Below are 25,651 nucleotides of genomic sequence, written 5' to 3'. Positions count from 1 at the left end.
TCGCGGTTAAAAGCACATTGCAAGTTGCTCTTCTATTTCTTATCCATATCCTTTCAGCTTTTGTGTCAGAGAAGAAAGGCTACAGAAACTGCATTGCCGTCTACACAAATGCGCACATGTTCCGAAGCCTGTGGCATTTGTGTTCTTTCCAAAGTGACACTCCTTTGCTCTGTTATATTGCAGGCCATGACAGAAAAGCCAATGCGTACAAGGTTCCACGCCTGCCACCTTTTCATGACTCCACTGCTTCATGCTTGTAACCTGGAAATTCCATGTGCAGTGATCTCAGTGCATTGTGTCTATCACAAAGTGGATTGGAAATAGTTTTCATGTAGTTGCTTCAATTACAGGGATCTTAATAATGAGGAAAGTGGGCATTACCTTGAAAACAAAAATTTTGTTTAGTGAACGTGTTTCGTAAGCAATATAGTTCTTTCCCCTGAAATCACAAGAGGCTCGCCTAAAAAAGAAGGAAGGAGGGAATAACGGGTGGCAGCATAGTTGTCGCTAACACTTGTTCCTGTTGTTGACGAGGCACTAGGTTCTTTTTGTTCGTTTTGACCCGATAGTGGTTGAGCAGAAATCATTGGTGTGGAATGGTTGACCAGTTTAAATTAAGCTTTCCGTGAGATTCCCATTTCTGTCGTGGTATTAAGAGAACGCCTGAAGTTGAACACAGCCTATTACCTATATACTCTCACGGTGTGCACTCAGTAGTAGAAATATTAGAATCACGACATTTGGTCACTCAGAACCAAGCACCAAGAAAGGATTATGCCTGTCGTGCAAAGGACATTGGTCTTCCAGCTATTTTAGCCAAGCCAGGCACTCCACATATAAAGGGTTGCACAGGGGATAGGAGGATACTGAGTGGTCCTTCTGCATTCCACAACACAGTGAATGAAACTGGCATATGTTTCAGGGCAGTTATTACATTCAGATGAATTCGCCTATTTTTTGGAAGATAGCCTGTACCGGTGTCTGTAGGGTGTTGCATGTCAGTTTGTCAATTAACTTTGTGATGTGGAGAGTCGAAAAAAAAATAAGCAGCTGGTGCTCATCTTAACTAAAAGAGAGGCATTGGTTCCAAGATATTATGCTCGGTTAAACATACAAACGGCAGAAAATGACACCTTTACTTTTGGTGCAAAGTGGGGTGAATCTGACTCCATTCTATTATTCAGAGATCAAAGCAGGATCTCTGGAACTGAAGAGACGGTCATTGCGCAAGACGGTGTGCGAGATCACACGAAAGAAAACAATGTAATTGTGCTGGACATTGTGGTTGCTGTGATAAGTGTGCAAATTGATTATTTCATTTACACCAAATTCTTTCGTGTTTTTCACTTAAAGCAGAAACATCGTGTGCATATTGCATGCATTGAATGAATTTCTCTTTTGATGAATGTGTGATTGACACATCAATTATTATATTGATTCTTTTTCTGTACAGCCACACATATTTTCAAAATGCTTGCTGTCGTCATTCGGTGGGACTCCACCAGGTTTCACTTTGCTCTGTCCGCTAGGTGGGGCTTTATGAATATTGGGGCTCTGCAGAAACCCTGCTGTCAGTATTCTGTGGTGAATTCTGGATGGTGTCGTATCTGCTGCCGTTCACTGGCTTATGGGCATTTTTATGACTTTTCTGAAGAGTACGCTATGATTCGTTGTGGTTGGTCACACGTAACTGACCTCACTTTGTCATGTGCGAAGCATTCCTGACTCTGTCCAAGCTATGTTTGTTGCTGTGTGCATTTATCCTGCATTCTGACGTCTTCCGTTCTGTTTTGAGGCTCTTTTAAGAGCAGGCGAGATTTGGCTGTATGGAGTGACAATGTTTTTTTTTTAGTTTTGTAATGCTTAGTGCTGTTGTGCGCATTTGTAATTCATCAGGTGTGGACTTCAATTCATGATTGTGTGTACCTTGAATTATCTTTGAGGATTAAATTCTTTTGTTATGATGTGAAGCCATTTGAAAAAATTTGCTTCCCCAGTGTTTCTGTATAGCTCTTTGCTCTGTTGACCCTGTTTACCTTGTGCGGTGCTGACCTATTGACGCAGTGCTCTTTGCCGTGTTGCCCAAGGCAATGCAAGCTGTAGCAGACTTACTCGTCTAACAACCACACTGTTTCTGTCTTTTTTTTCTGATTTTGCCGGAGTGAGTTCCTGACACGTGGCAGGTCTTCATGCCTCACAAAATGCCTGATTTAGTGTTGCTGCGATTCTGATAAGTGATGACAAGGTGTACTTTTATTCTTTATTTCTTGCTTCGTTCTCTCTCCCCGCATCAGTTTCATAGTCAGTGGAGGATGCACCACGCATGTAGGATGTGCAGGGTTGTAATCTCAGTACTAGCACTGGATACCCACCAGTGATGCAATAAGCAAGTTTACCCCCTAGCTTGTGCTGGGTGCAGTACATGGAAATGGGCCTTTAACCCCAACCTGTGTCGAAGAAAGTGCCTTGAGCCATTGCCCTATTTAGCCAAAACTGCCCTTTCACCATCTCACCTATTGTCATCAGCTTTCATTTTCATTACAATTTTTCATCCCACATTATAGGCGTGGGCCTTACACGAGTAAATATGTTACGCTCTAACTGCACTTGACACGCAGTAGTGGGCTGTTTCAGATGTGCTTCTACTGGTTTGGTTAATGCCACTCTTGGAGCTGCTGCAGGGGAAACACCGTCTTGGGCATGTTGACCACACTTGTGGGCGGCTGTAATATTGGCTGCAAGCAAGCCTCCTGACAATTTGTTACCAGTTGTCAAGCTCTGAAAATTTTTTTCCTACGTGCTGTACAAAGGGTGTAAGAGGTCTTAAAAAACAGGAGGAATCCTGTCCCAATGTGTTTTGTCTCTAACCATAACTCACACTCGTTAGTTTTTAAGCCTACATAGGCAGACTTGTACAGTCCTTCCCATGAAGCCAGTTACCGTGCTAGCGAACAGGTCTATAAAGTGGCTGTTGGTTTGCTTGCAACAGCTTTCTGATATATTTAGGTAACTGTATTACTTTCTTCAGCATAATTATAGTTGTCGTCTGGAGGCAGAATTGAAAGTTTGGAATGTTTGCTTTGGAACTTGATTGTTTTTAAGCCTGTCCTACTCAGTTTACCTGACCTAGCACAACGCTTGTATGAGATGGCATGCTATTTTCACCGTCTCATCCACATAACACCATGTGAGTTGTTGCACATGTAATCCTGTGTCTTATGGATGTAACCTGTCTTTCACTTGCAGGCTTGACCACCAGAGGCCGCAAATACGGTGTATTTTCTGGACAAAACTCATCAGGTTAGAATCTTCACTTTTTCTTCATAAATTTGTTCCTGAAGGTTGGCTTTCAAAGAGAAGTGTGAAGGATACAGAAGCTTCAGTTCATACAGCTCTGGTGAATTATGATGATATTTGTCTTTGATATTCTGGAAAGTTTTTTCCAGAATATGTGAACTGTTGACCAAACTGTCACCCCTGTGAGTTCTATGCATTGATGTTAGGACTTGTGCAGGAGTCCAAGGCCTCATCAGGTTTTTAGCCTTTAGCTTCTGCTTCCTCTTGTACCGTGTCTAAGGAGCAAATAAAGAAAACAAAAGTGGCAATGTGCTAAACTTAGCTAATTGCCATTTGTTGGGTATTAGGCCCACTTGGGTGGGCTTAGGACAGCGTCTATCATGATGGCAGTAATGCAAGTGCTTAGAATGGATTTCAAATGCTACCTTATTTTGTTGGCAAGGATGACATTTTTTTCAGCTGAAGTGTTTGCAGCTGCTTGCAGAATTCATTCTAGGGATATCTTTCTTCAGAACTGAATTCTTCTTCAGGCCGACCTATTCAATAAAACTTTTCATAAACATCCACAGCTGTTGACAATTATGTCCTGCACATTGATCTTCATTTTCCTAGCTCCAGGTGAGCTGTGCAATGTTGGTTCCTGCATTTGAATGAAAGTATTCTTCCTTTACCACACAGGTTCAGTCGCCACACAGAGCGACCATGGTGCACCTCCTTTGCAAGATTCAACTGGTCAAAGGCGCCCAGTGAGCCACTGCATGAAATCTACTCCTTCTGGCAGTGGTAGCCACCGGGGTAAACCTGCAGTAAAGAAGCTCCACGAATGCATCCACTGCAGCAAGGGATTCAGAAACAGATATCAGCTGGTGGTGCATCTCCGAGTCCATATTGGGGACCGCCCATTCCATTGTGATGACTGTGGAAAGCGCTTTGCACAAAAGGCCCACCTGGAGACACACCAGCGCACTCACACTGGTGAACGTTCTTACCATTGTGAGCACTGTGGTAGTAGCTTTGCACGCCAGAGCACCTTAGTGCAACACCAGCGCACTCACACCGGCGAGCGTCCTTACCATTGTGACTATTGTGATAGCAGTTTTGCACACCAGAGCACCTTAGCGAAACACCAGCGAACTCACACAGGTGAGCGTCCTTACCGTTGTGACCACTGCGGTAGCAGCTTTACATTGAAGAACAGCCTGGTGGCACACATCCGTACCCACACGGGTGAAAAGCCGTATCAGTGCCAGCTGTGCCCCATGGCCTTTGTACAACATTCAACTCTTGCGAGTCATGTGAGATCCCATAAGGGCGAAAAGCCGTTCCAATGTGATTTGTGCCATAAGACGTTCGCTCACGGCAGAAATTTAAAACTCCACAAAAAGACGATTCACAAAGAATAGCAGCGGTTTCTAATGCCCTTAGTCGATATGTTTTCCTAGCTACCTTTTTATGTGCGATCTAATGAGATTCTAGCTGAATGCTCCATGATGGGTGGTGGTAGCTAACCTTCGTCTTTCTTTACATTTGTATGTTTTGTTCACTTTTAAAGTTTTTTTCAGGAAAATACATTTGTTGTTCCCTTAGGCTAGACACACACTCGCGATTAGTATTTCCTGAACAGAGAGTAATCCTGCTATGCCTGTAAACATGAATGGAAATGAAATCTCGGTCATACGTGGATGGCATCACTTCTCGTTAGAGGGAGATTTTAAAAACATTGTTGCCAATATTACAAAGAGATGTAGCATACCAGAGATGTAATAGCATAGACGTATGTCAGTTTACCGCAAATTGACTATGCACGCGTAGTGACATGGTTACAATCAGGCAGGGCACTGCGCATTCGGAGCCGGCGTTCAGTAAACCAGTCTACATCTACGCTACTTCGTCTCCACTGCGCTAATTTTCTATTGCTAATGCCATTTATCTGCCTGCTTCAGTGAAAAGATTCAAGAGGGTAAAACATGCACAACTATTCTTTTTATTCGTGCAGTCTGAGTGGGCGTATTTTTGTGATGGTCATTATAAATTCACGCATTTATTAATGAGTGAATTTATGAACCGATTGAACCGATTTCAGTTTGTGTGACAACACAGGAAAACCTGCTCTTGTGTTAATCTCAGTGTGTTTATTCTGGCAGTCCTAGTGGCTGGAATGAGGGGGCGAACGGCTAGTGTCCTACCTCGTATTGATGTCTTGTGTTAGTGTGCACGTTTTAGAACAGTTCTCTGTACTTCGGTATCACAGCCAACAAAAAGAGTTTACGAACATCTACATCACCATTTCTCAGACCGATTTCTCTACTGGATATAAATGGCATAATATTTGTGGAGCATTATCTTCACACCATTTTTATCTGTTGTGGTTGTGAGAATATCAGGTGTTTGTGACCATTTCATTTTGTGCTAGCTTCTTTGTTGTGTTGGTGTTACTTGAGGAAGCATTATTTTTTTACATAAGGTGTTCTTTATTACAAGCTGCTGGAGCCTTGGCTGCTGAAACAAAAATACTGTGATTAGTGCACAAGACAAACATTGTAATCTTGTAGTGTATTGTAACGCACGTAATTTGGGTCATTTTTGTGAGGTTGCTTAGTGCACAGAAGTATTTTATTCCAGTTTCCATTACACGTTGTTGAATACGTTCTGGCTGTTTGTAAGGTGTTCATGATAACTAGTTGCAAGGGTCGTGGCAGCTTAAAGAAAAAGTGCTTTGATTGGTGCCTATGAAAAGCATTGTTATTTGCTAGTGTACTGTTATGTTCGTAATGTAGGTTTGTTGGGTGAAATTGCACATGACTATTTTATTACAGTTGCCATTACGAAATGTTGAATACCTTCTGGCTGTTTGTAAATTTTACTTGACATATTGTGCATTAAATTCCAAAGCAGTGCAATTCTCGTGTTATCCTGCCTCTTCAAATAACTGACGTTTCATTTTTTGTAGCGTTATGCTTTCAGCGTCCACGGACATCATTGTGCCTTGCATCCAGGAAAGAATTTTTACCGTCACTTGCTTCAGCAATTGGTTATGATCCCCACAGCAAATCTATCCTGTCTGATGTCATTGCATTTTCTGTGGCACGACAATGGGCGGTAGTTTTTTGGTTGCTTTGGAGAAAACTTTAAACCTCTGTTTTTTCTCGGGCACTGTGCATTTACATGCCGTTACATGCATCCATTCTGATAAGAAACATTGAACAACCTTTTCGGTGAATTGCCGCCGCGGTGGCTCAGCGGTTATGGTGCTCGGCTGCTGTCCCGAAAGACGCGGGTTCGATCCCGGCCGCGGCGGCTGGAATTTCTTTGGAGGAGAAATTCTAGAGGCCCGTGTACTGTGCGATGTCAGTGCACGTTAAAGAACCCCAGGTGGTCGAAATTTCCGGAGCCCTCCACTACGGCGTCTCTCATAGCCTTAGTCGCTTTGGGACGTTAAACCCCATAAACCAAACCAAACCTTTTCGGTGAATTCTAATTAAATAACCTTTGCTTTTCTTCGTTGCATGTTGGGAAACCCTTTCCATGTCTCGCACTCGCATTCTTTGAAGGTCAAGCATAGTTAACCCATGTATGCCTCGTGTCCTATGTGTAGTACACCGCTCTTCTATGTGCATAAACTCAAAGTTTATTTTGTAAAATCTTGCGCATGCCAACGTAGGGTCAAGAGGCTTTAAACGTTTCCTATGCAATGATCGCATTGCGTTCCTTGAGTCTTGTGTGTTTCATGCATTCTGAAAGATCACACTGTCTTCTCTGGAGGCCAGTTTTGAAGTTCAGCCCCATTTACTACATTGTAATTCTGCAATAGGAACACATAATATTTTTGCATTGTCATAAGGGAACCACCACGCGTGATGAGAAATGCAGTTTTATAGTTGATGTAAAATGTTTGAAGGTTTAGCGCACTTAACAAGTAGCAAGTCTGCCTTGTATCCTACACTGTAGGACAGCTTGTGATTTGATGTTGAGAAAATTATTTGCGCCAATAAAAGCACGATTCTAAATTGTGAAGTGCAATAAACTTTTATATCAAATTGTTTTCCAATTTTTCTCATATTTCTGAAGTTTCGCTTCATACTGGTTAAGCTGTGTACTCGGAGAATGTGTACAGCCTTTGTCAAAAGTATACAGCCTAAGAGGTCTGCTTCTGAGCACTGCAGTAGAGCTCGTCATGCTTACTCGGGGACTGTAATCTGATGAAGGAAGGAGGTATTTAAGCCCTCAACCCTCCCAAGCTTAGGACTGTCAGATAGGCTAAAGAGCCCTGCTAGATGGCTTCGATGCAAACCCCTTGGGCTGTATATTTTTGACAAAGACTGTACCTTGTGTCCTCAAGAAATTATTACAAAGCACGTAACGCTTGCATACCCAACTTTTTTCATACAATATGCCTTCTGTGTGACTGAAAAAAAAGCAATTCGCATGTTTTTCATTTCTAGCTCATGATTTCATGATTAAAGAAAGGGCTAGTAAGCCGGGGCATTAAGGTCATGCTTCTCACTTATGCGGGTTCCAGCAGTTTTTTAAAATTAAATGGACAAAAGAATCACTTCAGATTCTGCGCAATGCAGGACTGAATATTTTCAGTGTACAATACACAACCTTGAAATGTTTTGCCATGACAGGTGATGTTGAGTGAGTGCTCGCACACACACAAGCACATTTCTTGTACTACAGAGCCAAAGGAGAGCGATCTCACTACCGGCCTCGGGCCACCATGGTAGTTGCGTGCTGTGGTATATTGCGGTGTGATAGTGCGCAAATCTTGCTGTCTAAGGCCATCAACTTGTGCCCGACACCAGTTATGGGGCAGGTTTTATTTATCATTGATGTGAAGTCCACAAGTAGATGAGACATGATTACGGGCGCAGTTTTGAAGTGGATGTGAATTCTGGTATGTTGGTATGTTGAAGCGTGACAATGCGTTGGTGGATCACCGTTGCTTGGTTGTATCTGTATGAGCAGGCATTGCTCTGTATAGTGGACTTCCCTCGCAGTTTAGAGCTGTATTTTTGCAGCTAATCATGCAATTGCTGGAGGGACTGGAAGGCTTTGTGCTGGTCGATCATGGCATTGCTAACCAACGCAGCAAATATAGCTTTTTTTTTCTATTACGGGTGTAGAAAAACTACATCCGAGCAATCACAGTCAGTAAATGAATTAGTCAATCAACCAATGAATAATTCTTTAGTAATAAATACCAGCGAGACATTCTTACAGATATTATTTAGCAGGTAGTCACAAAGCAAGAGAGATGTTGGGACCTCTGAAGATTGTTAACCTCCCTCCTTTCGGTTAACCTCCCTTGGTTAATCTCCCTGCCTTTCCTCTTCTACCTCCTCGTTCTCCTCTTCTGAAGATTGTGCCTAAATGTTAGGAAAAAAGTACGAAGGCATCCTCTTTCCATCATTTATTCTGTGGGCAGGTCACATTTGGACACTGCAAGACTAGGACTTTTTGCGGAATCCTGTTGGTGGGTTACTCCGGATATCGCATCAGATGGGAACAAGATGGCCGATCATCAATCATGACGCGAAAGCCCACAGTTTCCTTTTTTATCTGTAACTTGGCGCATGCTTAAATGAGTATACGCATTTAACTTTTGGGTGCGTGTTTTCTTCTTTGTAATGACGCGTAAGGCATTATTATACCTGGATTACCATATGATTTTCTTTTACGACCGCTGAATAATTGTTGATCAAACTTGTTGCTCGTTCTCTTTTGGTTTCTGTTTCAGCATCCGAACAATGAATGTGACATCAGTGTGTGGCTACAGGCCACTTCAGGCATGACAAAACTGCAATATAATCGGTGCTTCTGCATACACTGCTATTCCAGCTTCTCAGGAAGGCTGGCATCTGTACTGTAGTGAATTAAAACGAAGAAGCAGCGATTACGTCGCATTCTTTCCGGAACTCAAGTCACCTATAACCTCTCTTTGATGTCGCCATCGTTCGGCTGTTGAAACCGAAACAGCGTGAAAGAAAAATTCTATTATCAATTACTTAGCGGTCGTACGCGAATGCCACTGGGTGATTCATGCATAGTATTGTATTCCGCAACACTATAGAGAAGAGAACATGCCACCAAAAGCATTCAAAGCTGTTGAGTGTGTCCCCCACATTCATAATTTTACCCTTACTCCTAAGAAACTGTACATCGTAGGTTCTCGCATTTTATTGAAAGAATACTCATCTTTAAAACGCAGCTTTGTTCATCACACAGAGCGATCATGGCACACCTTCTGTGCAAGATTCAACCAGTCAAAGCGTGGGTAAATTTGCAAGAAGGATGCTGTATGAATGCACCCACTGCAGCAAGGGATTCAAGAACAAATACCAGCTAGTGGTGGATCTCAGAGTCCATACTGGTGATCGCCCATACCATTCTGATGACTGTGGCAGTGCACTAAAGGCCCACCTGGAGTCGCACCAAGGCACTCACAGTGGTGAACGTCCTTACCGTTGCGACTATTGTGATAGTAGCTTTGCACACTAGAGCACCTTAATGAACACCAGCGCACTCACACAGACGAGCGTCCTTACCGTTGTGACAATTGCGATAGTAGCTTTGCACAACAGAACACCTTAGTGAAACACCAGCACACTCACACAGGCGAGTGCCCTTACTGCTGTGAGGATAGTGGCAGCAACTTTCCATTAAAGAGTAACCTAGTGGAACAGATCCGTACCCACACGGGCGAGAAACCATTCAAGTGCTAGCTATGTCCCGTGGCCTTTACAGGACGCTTAGGTCTTGTGAGGCACGGGAGATCCCATAAGGGTGAAAAGCCCTTCCAATGTGACTTGTGCCAAAAGGTATTCACTCGGAGGGAATTTTTGAAAAGCCACATGGAGACGAGACACAACGAATAGCAGCGGTCCGTGATGACCCCAGTCAGTATGTTTTGTTAGCTGCCATTTTGTGTAAAAGCTAACGAGATTCTAGCAGAATATCCCATAACCCCTATGCTAGTTATATTTGTAAGTTTTGTTCATCTTGACAAACTTGTCAGAAACTGGAACTTCTTTTACCCATAGACAGCCCAAACAAACAATTGCTCTGACATAGTGTGGGAGCCTACTGCCATGTTCATTATAAATTAACAAATTCATAACAGTGCCCCTGAAATTCAAAACATGATGGAAAATTGTGCTCTTGTGATTATCTTTGTGTGCTTATTCCAGCAGTGTTAGTGGCAGGAGTGAGTGTTGACAAAAAGGTGTTCAGCCTCAAAATGATGCATCTTGTGTTAGTTTGCAGGCTTTAAGGTGGCGGTCCCACTCTGACGGTGAGCGGGAACCATTTTTGGTGATATTTGTACGTCGACTGTACCTCGCTCGTTCGCTTCATAAATATGGTTCAGATATCTCCGAAAAGCTACTTTTCTCTGCTTTCAAAAGATGCATTTTGTTTAACGGTAGCTGCAAATTTGTTTCAATTGTAAAAGAAAACGCAAAGATGAAAACTGGCAGTTGAGCTCAACTTGTCTCAGGAAATGCAAAATTGTGAGAAACCTCTTGCACCTAGAGAAATATCTTTCGAGATACTTTGAGATCGGATGCTAATCAACATATTTAAGCATTTAGAAGTACGTGTATAGATTAGTTTATTAGCCACACATGTTTGAAAAGCATAGAAAACAGAACAATGTAATCTGCAATAACTTTTGGGATATACATTTCATTGCGGCGCCTTTTTGTACAGTTTGAGATCGTCTAATTGCCCTTCCATTCTGAAAATTTCATCCGTCTGCCTTGTTTAGTTTAAAAGTTATTCCTGATCAAAATTAGCGTTTTTTCGAAATAGTTAAAAACGGAATGCAAAATTGTTCAGGTAACCAGCGCGTGGCAGTTTTGAGATTTTGCGTGAAGAAACTTAATACTTCGCTCTACGCGGCTAAGCATCGCCTTTACTATACGGCTTTTGGGGAATGCGCAATGTCTAGTTGATTTTAGCTACCTTTTTGTTCTCTTCATGAAGGACACAAGCTCTTAAAACGTTCCGCGGCTTCTTTTTTTCTGGCAAATATACTCTTAAAATGTCGGTCTCTCATTCCTTTAATCAACTTGTAACAATTGCCAAGAACAAAGTCCACAGAATACAAACAATAATAGCAATAACGCAGCGACATGCGATAAATGTAGATAAATTTAGTAAGTAGCGCCGTCTACACACATGCACGTGTACTAAATAATCACAGTTCAAAAAAATAACGAGTGTGGCGCTGCTAAACATTTACAATCAGGAGGTGTTCACGAGAGGGAACGATACCTCTACGATGTTCGCACGTTTCCCTCGATTTTGCCCTATGTAGTGTGTGTCGAACTTCCAAGCAGATTTCCGCCATATTGCTTTGCTGGATTGTTTTGTAGCGTAAAGCTAGTAAAGCCACACTACGCGGGTCAGAGCCGAGTTTTGCGCGAGTGTGCGCCGCCTGTTATGCGCAGCGCGAGAACCGCGTGACGTCACGAGAGGCGCAGGTCCACCGGTGCGAGCTCCTCGCTGCCGGCGCCGCCGGCGTGCGCTCCTCTCCGACGCGTGACCTCGTGTTTACGACAGTTGCGCCGCGCGCTACTGCGCATGCGCGAGGAGGGTGCGCGGAGAAATGACGGTCGCGCTCAACATGTAAGCTCTGGTAAGCTAAGGAGAGTCGAGCCGCTGCCAAACGGCGCAGAAGACTGGAAAATGTAAATTCTTCCGATCCCGAGGTTGTCGCCTGGCAGTTTGCCGTCGAGCAGCCAAGGCGAAACGTGCGGCCGAAACACCGGATCACTTGACGCTACGTATATCCAGGCATAGCAGAGCTAAGCCACTGCCAATTTTTTTCACCTGACGCTACGAAACGCATTCTGGGCGTCGTATTATTTTTCGAGGAGAGCTTTGGCATTGCTAAAGCGACAGGAAAGGGAAGAGACAGGCTTTCGCTTCGTGCTGCCGGTTGTTCGTTGTTCCGGCTAGCGCTGTGGAGGGGAAGTTGGAGAGCGCTCGATTCGGCTGCACTCAATGCACCAGTTCGGCAAAGTTCTGCGGCAGCGGCGGTGCGGCGGGTGTGTACCGCTAGTTCCGGCACTTTGAGCGCAGTTTGGCACTGTCTGCTTCCAAAACGGATGGTCGAGTGCAGGCCTGGTCGTCGCTAGCCTTTGCGATGCCAATGAATTGGAGCCAGCTGTTTACAGCCTACATCAGCGGCAGCCAACCTCTCGTATCTCATGAAGAAATGCGCAAACCGCACATCACAATAACATGTTGCCATGAACCAGCCTCGATCCTTTTCTTTGGAGAACTCGAGCAGCGTTCTAGCTTGTCGGCGAGTGAAAGTTACTTGAGTCTCCGCCGTTTATCACAACCCGCAAACCATCATCTGCTTCCATGGCGGCTGCAGCTGCACTATTTCAGCACTAACCATGCAGTTTTCCTGAACTAGACTCGCACTTCTTTCAAACGAATGCCGTGGTTCAGAGGGCGCCATGTTCCACCGCTGAAATGAATCCATGTGGCATATAAGTCGGGTACAACTCAAGAACGAAGCAGCACATGCCCATCAAAGGAGACCGCCCAGCCAAGCGCGTCGACCGAACAGTTTTCGGTTCGGTCTCCACAGGTGCGCCGCGACAGCAGTGGAGACTGAAGCTGCCACGAGCGTCTGTTGCCGAATATGACCCCACCTGTAGCATTCAGCGCTTTTGCGAAAAAGACGCTCTCGCGCGGATCTATGCGAAACGTGAGCAGCCCAGCCCTCTCCCCCCCCCCTCCCCCTTTAGTGGCCAGTGCAGCTGGGACAATTAACGGGGGCACCACACCTACTAGTACCTTCGCCTTTCTCCCTGTCTTTTCCCCTGCTCCTGCTCAGGTGCTCCTAGAGACGATGGCGGATGCCGGGGCAGCAAAATCTCTTCCTTTCTTTTTGTGTTATTATTCTTTTAGCCTTATCCCGAACAAAGGACATCCACCGTCGGCGACACGGGGACAAAGCGCCGACTCCTTCGTTCTCTTTCGCAGACTTGGCTGCATGCACAGCCACACAAATCGACGTGATTGGCTGGAGAGCTCCGTCTGTGTTGCGTGTGCCGCTTCGTTCTTTTGTTGTAACCGACTATAGTGCTGAGAAGTCCCCTTTTCGGGAACTGGCACAAAGGACCGCCCCCTCCCCTTGCTGCGCGCCCCTCCTGCAGGCGGGGTAGACTAGCGCCGCAGGAAAAGGAATTCTCGGAAAATGATTACAAGCACGTTATAAGCGGTGTTTACATGACGGGTTGAGTGGAGGATTTGAGCTGAAAACCGGTTACTGGGTTCATGTAAACCAGTCGGATCCGGGAGTCGAGGGAGCGAGTCCAGTCAACTCCGCTGCAGGGGGTGGGTTGACTCACTCGACCCTAACAGCAGACAGCACGTAAACCGGTCTGAGTAGGGTTAGTGGAAGGAGGGGTGATAAATGCGAACCTGTTATTCGCTTGCGCCGTAGCGCCTGCGAGGCAGCCGTGCATGCCGCAATCTTCCCGGCTGCCACTGCCCTTTCCCGCTGCGCCGTTCGACGCTTGGTGCCGCTGCTGTTGAACCGGTCGCGACTCGCTAAAATCGAGTTCATGTAAACATGCAGTCAAGTTGGGCTGACCTTGCTCAACTCGATCTCCTGGCTCGACCCGCCGAAGTCGGGTTCATGTAAACGAGGCTATAGTTTCCTGACAATAGACGGTGTGAAAATAGCAGCTGTTCCTACAGTTTCCAGGTACGCGCGCGTGGACACGCACGCATACACACACACATACGCGGGCGCACTTTTTCAATCTTTGACCCAACCAAATCGAGGCAAATCGACGCAAGGTTAGAAAGATATACATTTCAACACGCGATGGAAAATTCTGGAGGGAATAAGCAACCTAATGATGCAAACTGGATACAAGAAAGACGTACGTCTAAAATGAATAAGAGCACGCAGTTGAGGGTCCAAACGAGAGAGGGGAGGGGGTCGCCATAAGTGCCTACAGAACTATCGCTTTGTAGCCGACCCCTTTTTTTTGGCAGCATTCCTGCACACCTCGCCCCCCCCCCCCCCGTTCTTCTTCGTACAATGTCTATAAAAAAGTCTCGAGTCCGCCTCGTGAATGGTATGCATCTGTATACTGCATTTTTGTGAGCCTTGGCAAAATTCCGTCGAAGTTGATCGGAATTGATTGCAAGGTGCCGCCGCATGTACGACGAATATTTGCTTCTGAGGTAAACACATTCCGACACCCTGCGGTGCTAACCCTCTCAATAGCAATTTAACGTCTCTTGCGCAATGTCGATTCATCTCAAGGGTAAACAGAAATTGACAATTGCCCACTTCTCTCTGCCTTTTTCTTTACCAACCATAGTTTATAAGGTTGGACAGGCATACGCTGAGCGTTGACTAAATTGTATAGCTGTCTTTGTTATAGTTTTCTTATCATAGATGCAATATCATTTGATAAAAAAATATATTTTTTTTCAGCGCTATAGTTAGCAGGTTACACTCTAGACCAGGAGTGTTCCGACTACTACTAATATTACTATGCATCAACAGTGACGAAGTGATTGAACGCGCAAAAGACGAGGGCAGAAGGAAGGACACAAGAAACCCAGGTAGCACACGGCAGCGGGCCAATATTGGAAATCCACTGGCAAAGCGTGGCCCTAACTAGGCCCAGAGTTGCCAGTGAGCATCCGATATTGGTTGTGCCACTCCTTAGCACATCCAACAATGGCCCTGGTTGTCCAACGCTTTACCAGTATTGGCTGAGCCATAATTAGATCCTGGCTATCATGGGCCAGGTTAGCCAGGATTGCCCCACTGTTTGCCATTGCTGGCTGTGCCATCATCGAATCCTGGCTATCATGGGCCATGTTAGGCAGTGTTGTTCCACTCTTTGCCAGAATTGGCTATGCCATTTCCGGGAGCTGGCTATATTGGCCTAGGATTGCCACCGCTTATCCAGTGTTCAAAGTATACTGGCAAACGTTGGTAAACATTGTGTCATCCAATAAAATGGGTTCAAAATTATTTTTATTGTTGAGTACCATATCGGCAGTTCATAATTTTCGAACGCGCTAAAACATGCGAGTTCAAAGATTTGGTTTTATTTATTATTATATTTTAACCGAACACTTTTGCAGTTTGTGAGCATAGCTACCCATGATTCCGTTGGAAAAGCTGCACTCTGGTTGCGCAGTGAGCAGCAATAATACGTTTAGGAGAATTGCGATCGAAGTCCTGTTGATCAGAATTAACGTTCTGACTACACCCGACACGCCTTCAACAAAAATTGTCAACAGGTGCCTTCAACAAAAATCAAATAAGTTTCATTTGATTAAATTTTTGGAATAAAAAAATCACTTTTTTTTTATTCGCTCTAGGAATTCACTGCCGCAGTACGCAGCTGGTGTCTGCTTCAGGGAGATCGCGATACAAACGTAATAGATTAGCGCAAGTGCATTCGCTAAACCGAAATTGTGCTCAGTTTTGGCAACGTCCAGAAACGAAGCAGTCGCCTCGTAATTTCGAATTATGCGTTGCGCTCGTGAAATATTAGGCGGGTGCTTCATAAACGCACGCGGACACGTGCTAAGAGATTCCTACGCTTCCCTACGTCTTGCCCTGTGATCGCGCCTTTCCCGTGTTTTCTGATTTGCTATTTCCTTCCCTTTCTGCAAATCGTTGTGTTGGAAATTGTTGTTTTTGACCATTTTATTCTTCTGTTGCGTAATTTGCATTGGGGGCTATATAGCTCTTGCTCACGTCTTTGCATATTTACTCGCAGGTTTTTTTTTTCTTTCGAACATCACCTTTATTGATGACAACCATCGAAAGTAGTTGCGAACCACAATTCAACATGCCTTTGTTTGTTTTTGCTTTTTTGCGCGAAACTTCCACCCCAACAAACAATTTGAGGATTCTTCGACGACCACTGAATAAATCGACTGACAACTGGCGTTAGGCGCATGTTAACCTAGCTTGTTTGGCGCATGTACGGTACATGAAACTATGAAAGAGCGCTCATTCTGCTTGGATATTTTTTTTGCTTTATATTTTTGTTATGTGGTAACATTTTAAGCTATCTTGAACTAACAGAAGCCACATCATACGGTCCCACAAAATACGCGAGTGTCTCAAGTCGTTTTGGCGAAATGCATCTTGAAGCTCCAAGTTTTTCACTTCAAAATTTTCAGGCTTTTGCTGCAGCTTTGAAGCAATACTTTGACGCTTCCGTGTTTCCCATCCACTTCTCTCTTGTAGATATTGCTTTCTGTACTGCCTGTGGCCATGTGACTCATTCTCCAAAAATTCCAAACCCTTTTCACGTGTTTTGGCCTCTTTCCCTCTCTCTTTCAAGTCTTCAAGTCCAATATCTCCCCACCTGTTCTCCCGGCCATGCCCTTTTCCAGGGAGCGGGCTACCCCCCACCCCGCGAAACGCTATTTTTTCTTTTTGGTTCTCACTTTCTCAAACCTGTTTTCCCTCGCACGCAGCTATGCGCTTCGCTGTTCCTCCACCTCCCTGTCTCCACCTTTCAGCTCGAGGACTTTTCTCGGAACCACAAAACCTGTGTAAAGGAAAATGACTCTCTCCCCTCCAGCCAACCCCCCCCCCCCCGCCCCACACACACACACACACACCATCGTCTCCACTGCTCGTCTTGGAATAAGACATTCTTTACTGCACGGCGGAGCTCAACCACGTGCACAACCAACGCGAGGAAAATGCATGCACACTCGAGCTAGCACCGTTCATAGTCTGTGCACGCGAAACGCCACACTCATATATTAGGAGAGCTCCGACGCTGTTCGTACCGCCTGCAAGATCTTTTGTAAGTACTAAAACTCTTTTACCTTGGTTTTTGTAGTAAATGTTGCTTTGACTACATGCGCCTTTATTTTTTGGGCAGGAGAAGAGAGCGAGCCAAAAAGCACGAGGACGACTTCTGTGTACCCACTCTCATTGCGAAATGGCTTGCTTGACGTCGTGCGCAGTGGAATTGTGGCCGAATGGTGAGAATTTAATTTTTCGTCTTTGGTGAGATGAACTCACTAAAGATTCACTACTTTGGCTAACAGCGGGTTTGAACTCATATGAATTGAGATAGGATGCATTCGGGAATATGTCCTTTACCGCTTATGCACGACGGAAATCAGAACCGCTTAATTAATTTTCCACTGCAGACTAGTTGGTAAGGATATGTGTAATACTTCCGTAGTGTTTCTTTTTGCCTTCTACTCTTGCAGACTCAATAGAAAATCCGCAATTACTGGTTAAAGCTTTTGCCCAAGTTCTCTCGCAATGAAAAAGGGCATTACTCTGGACTATCAGACTAGTATTTTTGTGTGGTTTTCAAGTTGCAGTTTCGAATCCAACTATAGCATGCATGCGAAGCAACTAAGGTAAAATAAAGATGCCCTGAGTTCCTTGCGTTCAGCGTATTTCGTCAAAAATCGCAAGCCGCATTTTTAACCCCATTAAATAAAACTAATCAAAAATGTTGTTTTGACGTCCATGTGGAAGAGACGCTACAACCTGTGCATGTTTACTGGAATAAAAATTACCTCGCAATTTAGAGATACGAGTTATATTAAAACAAAATAATACATTAATCTGTTTTCAATATCACATTAATTTGCTTATCTCGCATTGAATATATTTACTGGGAGTGCGACACGACGCATTAAACTAAATTAAACCATTTGGTATAAGGGAAGTTTAGTAAATTAAATTCCACTTTGTGCAACTAATGTGGTGCTGGATCTTAAGAATAAATTAAAAATTATCCTGTAAAATATGTTGCTAGTGTCTTCACGATGACTGTGTTTCACAAAATCCTGTGTTATTTAATCATTTTTGTTTTTGTTCTGTGATGGCCATAATTCAACTTACCATGACATCATGCATCTCTTTGCAGGCTTGGCGCTTCGTGAGGCCATCGTGCAAGAACTGGACGAGGAATTTCTTTGAATGCAGTCTAGCAGTCCTCTTGCAAGTGGAGTGCAACGATTACTTTGGATATGACTGATCAGTTCACTGGAGGACAGCTCCGTTGAGCGCTTTATGGATGCCTTAGCCGTGCCGCAGCAGCTTGCCGAGATGCTTTGTCCAACCTGATCGGCACGCACCAAACTTGAAAATAAATTGTTTTCCCACAGCCTCTGCCACCATGCTCTTGGGCCCCTTTTCTTTACTCCCCACGGTGGCTGGTGGTAGCGCAAACCATCCTGTGTGCGCTAGAAGCGTGATTCTTGTAACTCAAAGCAATAAACGGGTCTTTTTTCTGGAATTCTTTCGCAACCTCATTTATGAATATTTGCTAGGTAGAATGGTATGTATGTACATCCATCCACAGTGCCGGTCATTGGCGAGTGGGTTAATTGCATGTGCCAGCGTTCGAAAGCTGGATGCCATTATTCGAAAGCTGGAAACCATTATTCGAAAGCTGGAAACCATTATTCGAAAGCTGGATGCCAATATTCGAAAGCTGGAAACCATTATTCGAAAGCTGGCTACCAATGTTTGAAAGTTGGCTACCAATGTTTGAAAGTTGGATGCCAGTATGAGACCTTTGCTGGTCCATGCTGCAGAACGAACATCGGGACTGCGTTGGCCGCTTGATCGGCCGAGCGTTGGCCCAAAACTGGCATGAAAGTAAGGCCAATGTGTGAAGTGGTAGCGCTCGGCCCAAATGCCAGTGTAGGACCGATGTTCGTGCCAAGTTTTGCCAACACTTGCGCGACGTTCGGCCAATGTTGTTGTGCTGCCTGGGAAGGCACCGATTTCAACTATAAGGTTCATTGAAAAAAAAAACGCTAGAAATATATACATGGGACATAAACATAATTAATTTTCTTTATTTCACACCTTCCTTATTTTTGGCGTCCGCTTCCTCTTTTCGCTTACTTACTAATTTGCTCTGTGCAATTATGTCGACAGTTATCACTAACTCTCCCAAGTTTCCACTGTGTCGACGTTGTGCCTTTTGCGATGCGGGCTGGGCAGCATTATTTTTTTCTTTTTCTTTGCTCCCACTAATATATGTCACGACATTGAAAACAGGAAAGTCTGTAGTCGCGTAAAACTCAAGAACGAAACGGCACATTCCCTCAAAGGAGGCCCTCCAGATAGTAACATCGACGGTACAGCTTTCTGCGGCTATTTAGCCAAGGCTAAACAAGAGAGAGAAGGAAACGGTCCTCTGTTCCCGTGCTGGCATCCTTATCCCGAACAAGGATCACCTCACCTCTGACGCCGTTTGGACAAAGACGGTACCCTCTTTGCCCCGGCTCGCCCCACTCTCTTTGGCTTTGGCAAGGGACAGGCAGAGAAAGAAGCATGCGGAACCACCCCAGCCAACACCTCCCCCCACGCACGACGAGGACTAGCAGCCGGGCTTGCCATGGTTCGTTTGTAATCCTCTGAAGGCAGGCGCAGCAACAAAAGAACCCTCACGCAGCACAGGTGCACGGGTCAAGAAAGGACCGGACACGTATCTCAACATCTCAACCAAAACCAGTCTCGGGTCGCTGGGGGCAAGACGGGTAGACACTTTCTCAGTGATGGATCAGTGTCGTAGCCTGGTGGCAGAATATGAACTACTCGCAAGATGGCGGCAGTGGAACCGCCACCTTAAGAGTGTTCATAAGCTGCAAGATTTATGATTACAGAAACAAGAAATACCGTGATTGGTGCCTGCGAAAAACATTGTTATCTTGTAGTGTACTGTAAAGCTCGTAGTTTGGTTAATTTTGAGAAATTGCTTAGCGCACATGAGTATTTTATTACAGTTGCCTTTGCAAAATGTTTAATGCATTCTGGCTATTTGTAAGACTCACTTTCTTGAAATGTTGTGCATTAAAATTGAAAAGCAGGGCAGTTCTTCAAAAAAGTACTGTTCTTTTTTTTACCGTAATTTTACCTGAAGCATCCACTGACATCATTATGCCTTGCATCCAGCAAAGAATTTCTATCACCCAGTCAAAAAAAAAACCATTGGAACCAATTGGATTTCCAATGGGTTCCAATTGGTTGCAATTGGACGAGTTCAGTTTCCAATTGGAATGGTGTTTCAATTAGATGGTCCAAATGGACTATCCAATTGGACCATTTCGGTTTCCAATTGGTGAGCCCAATTGATCTTACCCATTGCATCCAATTGGTCCGCCGAACTGCACCCAATTTATCCAATGAATGTTTGCATGTTTGACGAAAAAGGTAGAACTAATATGGTACTTACAATAAGAGCTATCAGCAGCTTAGCCTAATAAATTGTACTCATCACCTACACCACCACTGGAGCTGAAATTAAATTAAGTAACTGCGCTCAGTGGGCAAGCACCACCGGCCCCAGCATGAGAGCCTAATAAATTGGGTATATAAGTTGGAGCAGAAGTGTGTTCTCTGGATGTACATATTGAGCTAATGTATGCTACTAGTGCCTGAATGTGCAGTGTTGATTGTGTGTGATGTGTGTCTGTTGGCTTTGATTTCCATTAAAGCATGTTAATTTCAATTCCGTAGAAAAATGTTGATTGGCACTACCTAGTCAAAAAACACCATTGGGACAAATTGGTTTTCAGACACCATTGGAACCAATTGGTCTTTCCAATAGTTTCTAGCCAATTGGTTCCAATAGTGCCCAAAAATCAACTGGTTCCAATTGGAAATCTGAATGGTTTTTTTTGACTGGGCACTCTCTTCAGCACTCAGGGCTATTCCCCAGAACAAAGTTATTCTGTGATGGCATTGCATTACCAGAGGCACGACAATGTCTGGTAGTTTTGTTGGTTGAAAATTTGTAGAAAAGTTTGAACCTCCCATTTCTCAACAACCATGCATTTACATGCCATTGCATACATCTGTTCTAATAAAGAATATTGAAGAACTTTCTCTGTGAATTCAAATCAAATAACCCCCGCTTTTCTTTGTTGTACATTGTGCATGCAGTCCTCCCCATGTCTTGCACTTATTCTGTGAAACTCAAGCGCAGTTACACTGCATATGCTGCCTGCTCCTTTTCAGCTACTTCTTTGTGGGCAGCACCACGAGGCATAGACACAGCACCCAGTCTGATTCATTTAATTCAAAGACTGTAAAATGTAAGCTCTTGCTATTTGCCTGAGGAGTAGCGTTTTGTCTGACTGTTATGTCAACAGCTAAGGTCGAATTTTGATGGAGGCTAAATTCTAGAGGCCCGTGTACTGTTCGATGTCAGTGTGCGTTAAAGAATCCCATGTGGTCGATATTTCTGGAGCGCTTCACTACGGCGCGCCCCTCATAGACTAGCTGCTTTTAGACGTTAAACCCCCATAAGCCGTCAAGCTATTTATTCAGGTTCAAGTAAATGACATATACAGGGTCTTGCACCTAAGACTTTGCAAAGTTTTTAAAAATAGGCTTTGTGAGTTGAAACGCTTGTTTCGGCGTTGCACTGTCAAGATGTAAAGAAGACGAGGAACAGGCGGTGCCGCGGTACGGAGCGCTCAGGCTAGGCCAGTTGCTAAGGCTGACAAGGGACGATTTAGCTCGGGTTGACACCCATCGGTTAAGTGCTTACGCACTATTAGCACTAATAAACCGTCGTACATACAAGTTAAGCGGGCTATAAAATTCAAAGCCTGCAAGGATTGCGATCCGGCCAAGTGCGACATCGGAACCAAAAGCCAACAACGTCCAGTTTCGTTTTTTTTTTCGCTTGCGCTGGAAAGTCAAAACTGTCACAACTGATGGCCAGTTTCCAATCAACTATACCTTCTGCGCGAAAGTAGCTTTGCGGCGTCATAAGATATAGCTAATTTACGTTGCCTACGTGGTCCTCACAATGTTAATTTGCATTTAAATATGCCCACGCCAATTGGTATATTAGCTCTATGACGCCAACCATGCAGGTAATATGCATGATAGCGGAAGCTGTATCGCGGGCGGCATCAACAATGCACAAATTTCGTGTGTTGCCGGTTAACCAGTTCCTCAGTCTGTTGCTTTGCATATTCGTGTTTGTGTGTTGTCATTCTGTAAGAAGCAGCAGCTGTTCAGAAGGAACCCGGTGAACGCCACTTTTGCAGCGTGCGCCTGTGAAGACATGTTCCGTCTTTAAGCGCGCATGCCCAAATGTCACCGCACAGTCACGGAAGATTCGGGGTTGCTTGTTAACGCCTTAAGTAACATGAAAGCCGCAGAAGTGTATAACTGCAATACCAGACAAATTTGCTAAAGTGAAACGTGCCGGAGTAATTCCTTTAAACCTGCTATTTCAACACTTGCATCTGCGGGCAAGTAAACGCGTTCAATTGTGAAAGAAAAGAAACACAAACAATAAGACGAGCGCTTGTCCTGTCGTTTGCTTATCTTTTCTGTTCCCGTTCTTCCCACTATGTCAACTTTGCTTTCTCCGTGACTAGAATAATCGAAACAAAAGTTGCTTAGTGTCAAAATTCTCAATTTCCTGCATATCATCAGTGTTGGTAAATAAAGACTTCGGGATGCCGCGCGAGCGCACTTTATTTGCAGTTAGGTTCGCGTTTGTCGGCAAAGAAGGTAAAGTAGCACGCAGCTGTACAAAAGCACATAGATGAGGCCGCTGTTCACTCTTAGAATGCAGTCCCAATCTTCAATTTCGCTTTGGTTAAATAGCGCCCCACCGCGGTGGCTCAGATGTTCTGCTGTGCCGAAAGACGCGGGTTCGATCCCGGCCGCGGCGGCCGAATTTCGATGAAGGCAAAATTCTAGAGGCCCGTGTGCTGTGCGATATCAGTGCACTTTAAAGAACCCCAGGTGGTCGAAATTTCCAGCGCCCTTCACTACGGCGTCCCTCATAGCCTGAGTTGCTTTGGGGCGTTAAATTCCAGTAAACTATAAATCGGTTATATAGCCTATATTAGCGAATAGAATTATTGGCATTAGAAGACTAGTACTTCGTTGTAATGAAAGTGCACCTGATGGTCTGCTCTATGCTTTCTATTTGAGCTATTATGTGCATCTTCTTGCAAGCTTAGAGTTGATCGCGTTAATAACGTCAGTCGTGTAAACAAGTAAAGCCCAGTTTTCTTGCAGCAGCACCAATCTATAATGGCTTTTTCCACAGTTTCTCTTGCGCAAATGTCATCTGCATAAACGTGGCTATACTAGACCGATAATCATATTAGAGCTTAAGGCTATGGCAGTCATCGATGCTACTCAGTTAGCCGGCTTGTTAAGAATGCCAAGTGACTCACGCGAATTCTACTTTTGAGCGAATCAGTATAACGTACAGAAGTAGTTTTACGTTAGTAATAGCTTCTTTCCAATTCCGTTTATTAAAGCTGTGCGAGAGAATGACTGAAGGCAGCCAGTGATGGTGCGATCCCTCTTCTGCTTGAAGAATGAGTCGGCGTATTTTCATATAATTATCAATTCACTGCTATTGCTATTTAGAAGTATTCTTTTGAATGAGAGAGTACTACAAGAAAATGGCATCAGCTTAGTTTTTACGCCTCAGAGTATTACACGAAGAGGAACAGCAAGTGCACTCTGCATTGATTTCTGTGCAGTAAGGTGGTATGCCGGGTGATTAGGTATGTGGCTTTAAGTCCCACAGCCTTTGCCGAATCTTCAAGTCAAGACTCATCCCCGCTGAAAAAGCCGCTATTATAGATAAGAAAAATAAGCCACCTTTCACGTGGTCCCGCAGAAGTGCTGTCTTTTAGAGCTCCGGTCATGCTGTATAATTTAAAAACCACGTTATTAGAACCGAGGACCGGATGCCGTACTGAAGACATTTGTTTTCTCTGTCTTTTCAGCAGACCTGTGGACCTGTGCAACGACTACATCCGGTAAGAATTTGTGATCTTTTCCCGAATGATTTTGGGCCAGAGTGTGCGTCGCAATCGACATCAACCTATTCGAAATGCCCTAGGACAAAGTAAATATGTTCTGTGTTCTTGGGCGCAATGATCGTGCAATTTTTATCAAGCTCTGTTATATGTTCTTTATTGCAATGGTTTTCAGTCGAAGAGACTGCTTTAACTGAGCGAAAAGTTTCAAATCACATGGAATATGAAATATTCTTAATATGTACTGAGACGCAGAGTGGATGGATATAATTTAAAACGTGTAAACTGTTCCATGGTTTTCCAAACGCAAGCGTTGCTCAGCGAAAAACAGCGGTAAACATCCACCAGTAGCAAACACATAGCATCGGATAAATTCGGTTGTAAGTATGTCTTGGCAATCCGAAAATCTATTTCGCTTAAATCTAACTTCTTTTTCCTTTACAAACCACCGAAGTGCCGAGCGAGCTCTCACTAAAGTGCGATCAACATTTATAACTCTTGGCGACGAAAATATCAACGCAGTCGATTGCTTTCCGCTTCCAAGAGCGAGAAATATATTGCTGAGCGCCGAAGTGCGCAGGTGATTTGGTTGCAAGAAATATTTTTTCCCGAATGTTACTACCGCATACCTGGTGCATCCATCATGCTCCACCGCTCTGGAACCGCCATCCAGGGAGGGTTTCAGGGTCAATGCTATATATGTAAAGATCCGAGGTTTCGTTCATCATTATCAGTTCCTTAAAAGTTGGTTCATGTCCAGAAACCGTTGATGCCATGAATAAATCAAAGTTTCTAGTCAAGAAGTTATCCAGGCTTTATATCCTAGCGTTTTTGGAAAAGCTCTTTGACAGCGACTAAACCTGGGCGGTTTTCACTCATTTCTGCCATTCATAGAGGGAGCAAGCTCTGTTGTAGTAAAGAGCTCGCACATGCCATCTCTATTTGCGTTTCTGTGGTTGGTCGACTTTAGTACGCTCTCGAACCTTCTAGCCCTTTATTGTGCTATATTGGTTGCTATGGCAGCAATGCCAAAATATCTTTTGTACTAACTGGTAGACATCTGCCTGCATTGCTCTCTTCGAAAACTGACATGCCGGTACATGTCAAATTGAGCTATGACTGTCATCGCCCACCTTCACGTCGATAATCCTGTAGGCTTCATTCCTTCGAAAAGTTTCCCCTGCCTAATAATGAGGAGCTATTATTGCGGCTGTGAAACAGAATGCGCACGATAAAATTACCGTTATTTCAGAAACCAACAATAGATTTTATAATAATGGTCATTGTCTTTCTCTTTTGTTCCAGAATCCCCGAAGCAGAGCAGCCTGACTACACCAGGTCTGACTTGACCGACTATTCGTCAGCCTAATAATGAGGAGCTATTATTACGGCCGTGAAACAGATTGCGCACGGTAAAATTACCGTTATTTTAGAAACTAACAATAGATATTATAATATTGTCTTTGTCTTTCTCTTTCAATCCAGAGTCCACGAAGCAGAACAGCAGGACTACACCAGGTCTGACTTGACCGACTATTCCTAT

At 44.3% G+C, this 25,651-nt stretch overlaps 1 protein-coding gene across 1 annotated transcript; it reads left to right on the top strand.

Annotated features, from left to right (window-relative positions):
• Window positions 1–4,040: 4,040 nt before the first annotated feature.
• Window positions 4,041–4,700, top strand: LOC149328032 (uncharacterized). The gene has a single exon (XM_089562047.1). The coding sequence runs from the start codon at window positions 4,056–4,058 to the stop codon at window positions 4,698–4,700; it is 645 nt and encodes a 214-aa protein (XP_089418173.1). The 5' UTR covers window positions 4,041–4,055.
• Window positions 4,701–25,651: the final 20,951 nt, after the last annotated feature.

The sequence above is a fragment of the Amblyomma mixtum genome, chromosome 9, assembly GCF_055824585.1.
Source record: "Amblyomma mixtum isolate Tamu chromosome 9, ASM5582458v1, whole genome shotgun sequence".
NCBI classification, from domain to species: domain Eukaryota; kingdom Metazoa; phylum Arthropoda; class Arachnida; order Ixodida; family Ixodidae; genus Amblyomma; species Amblyomma mixtum.
The sequence above is the reverse complement of the archived record's forward strand: the minus strand, read 5'-3'. Positions and strand labels throughout refer to the sequence as shown.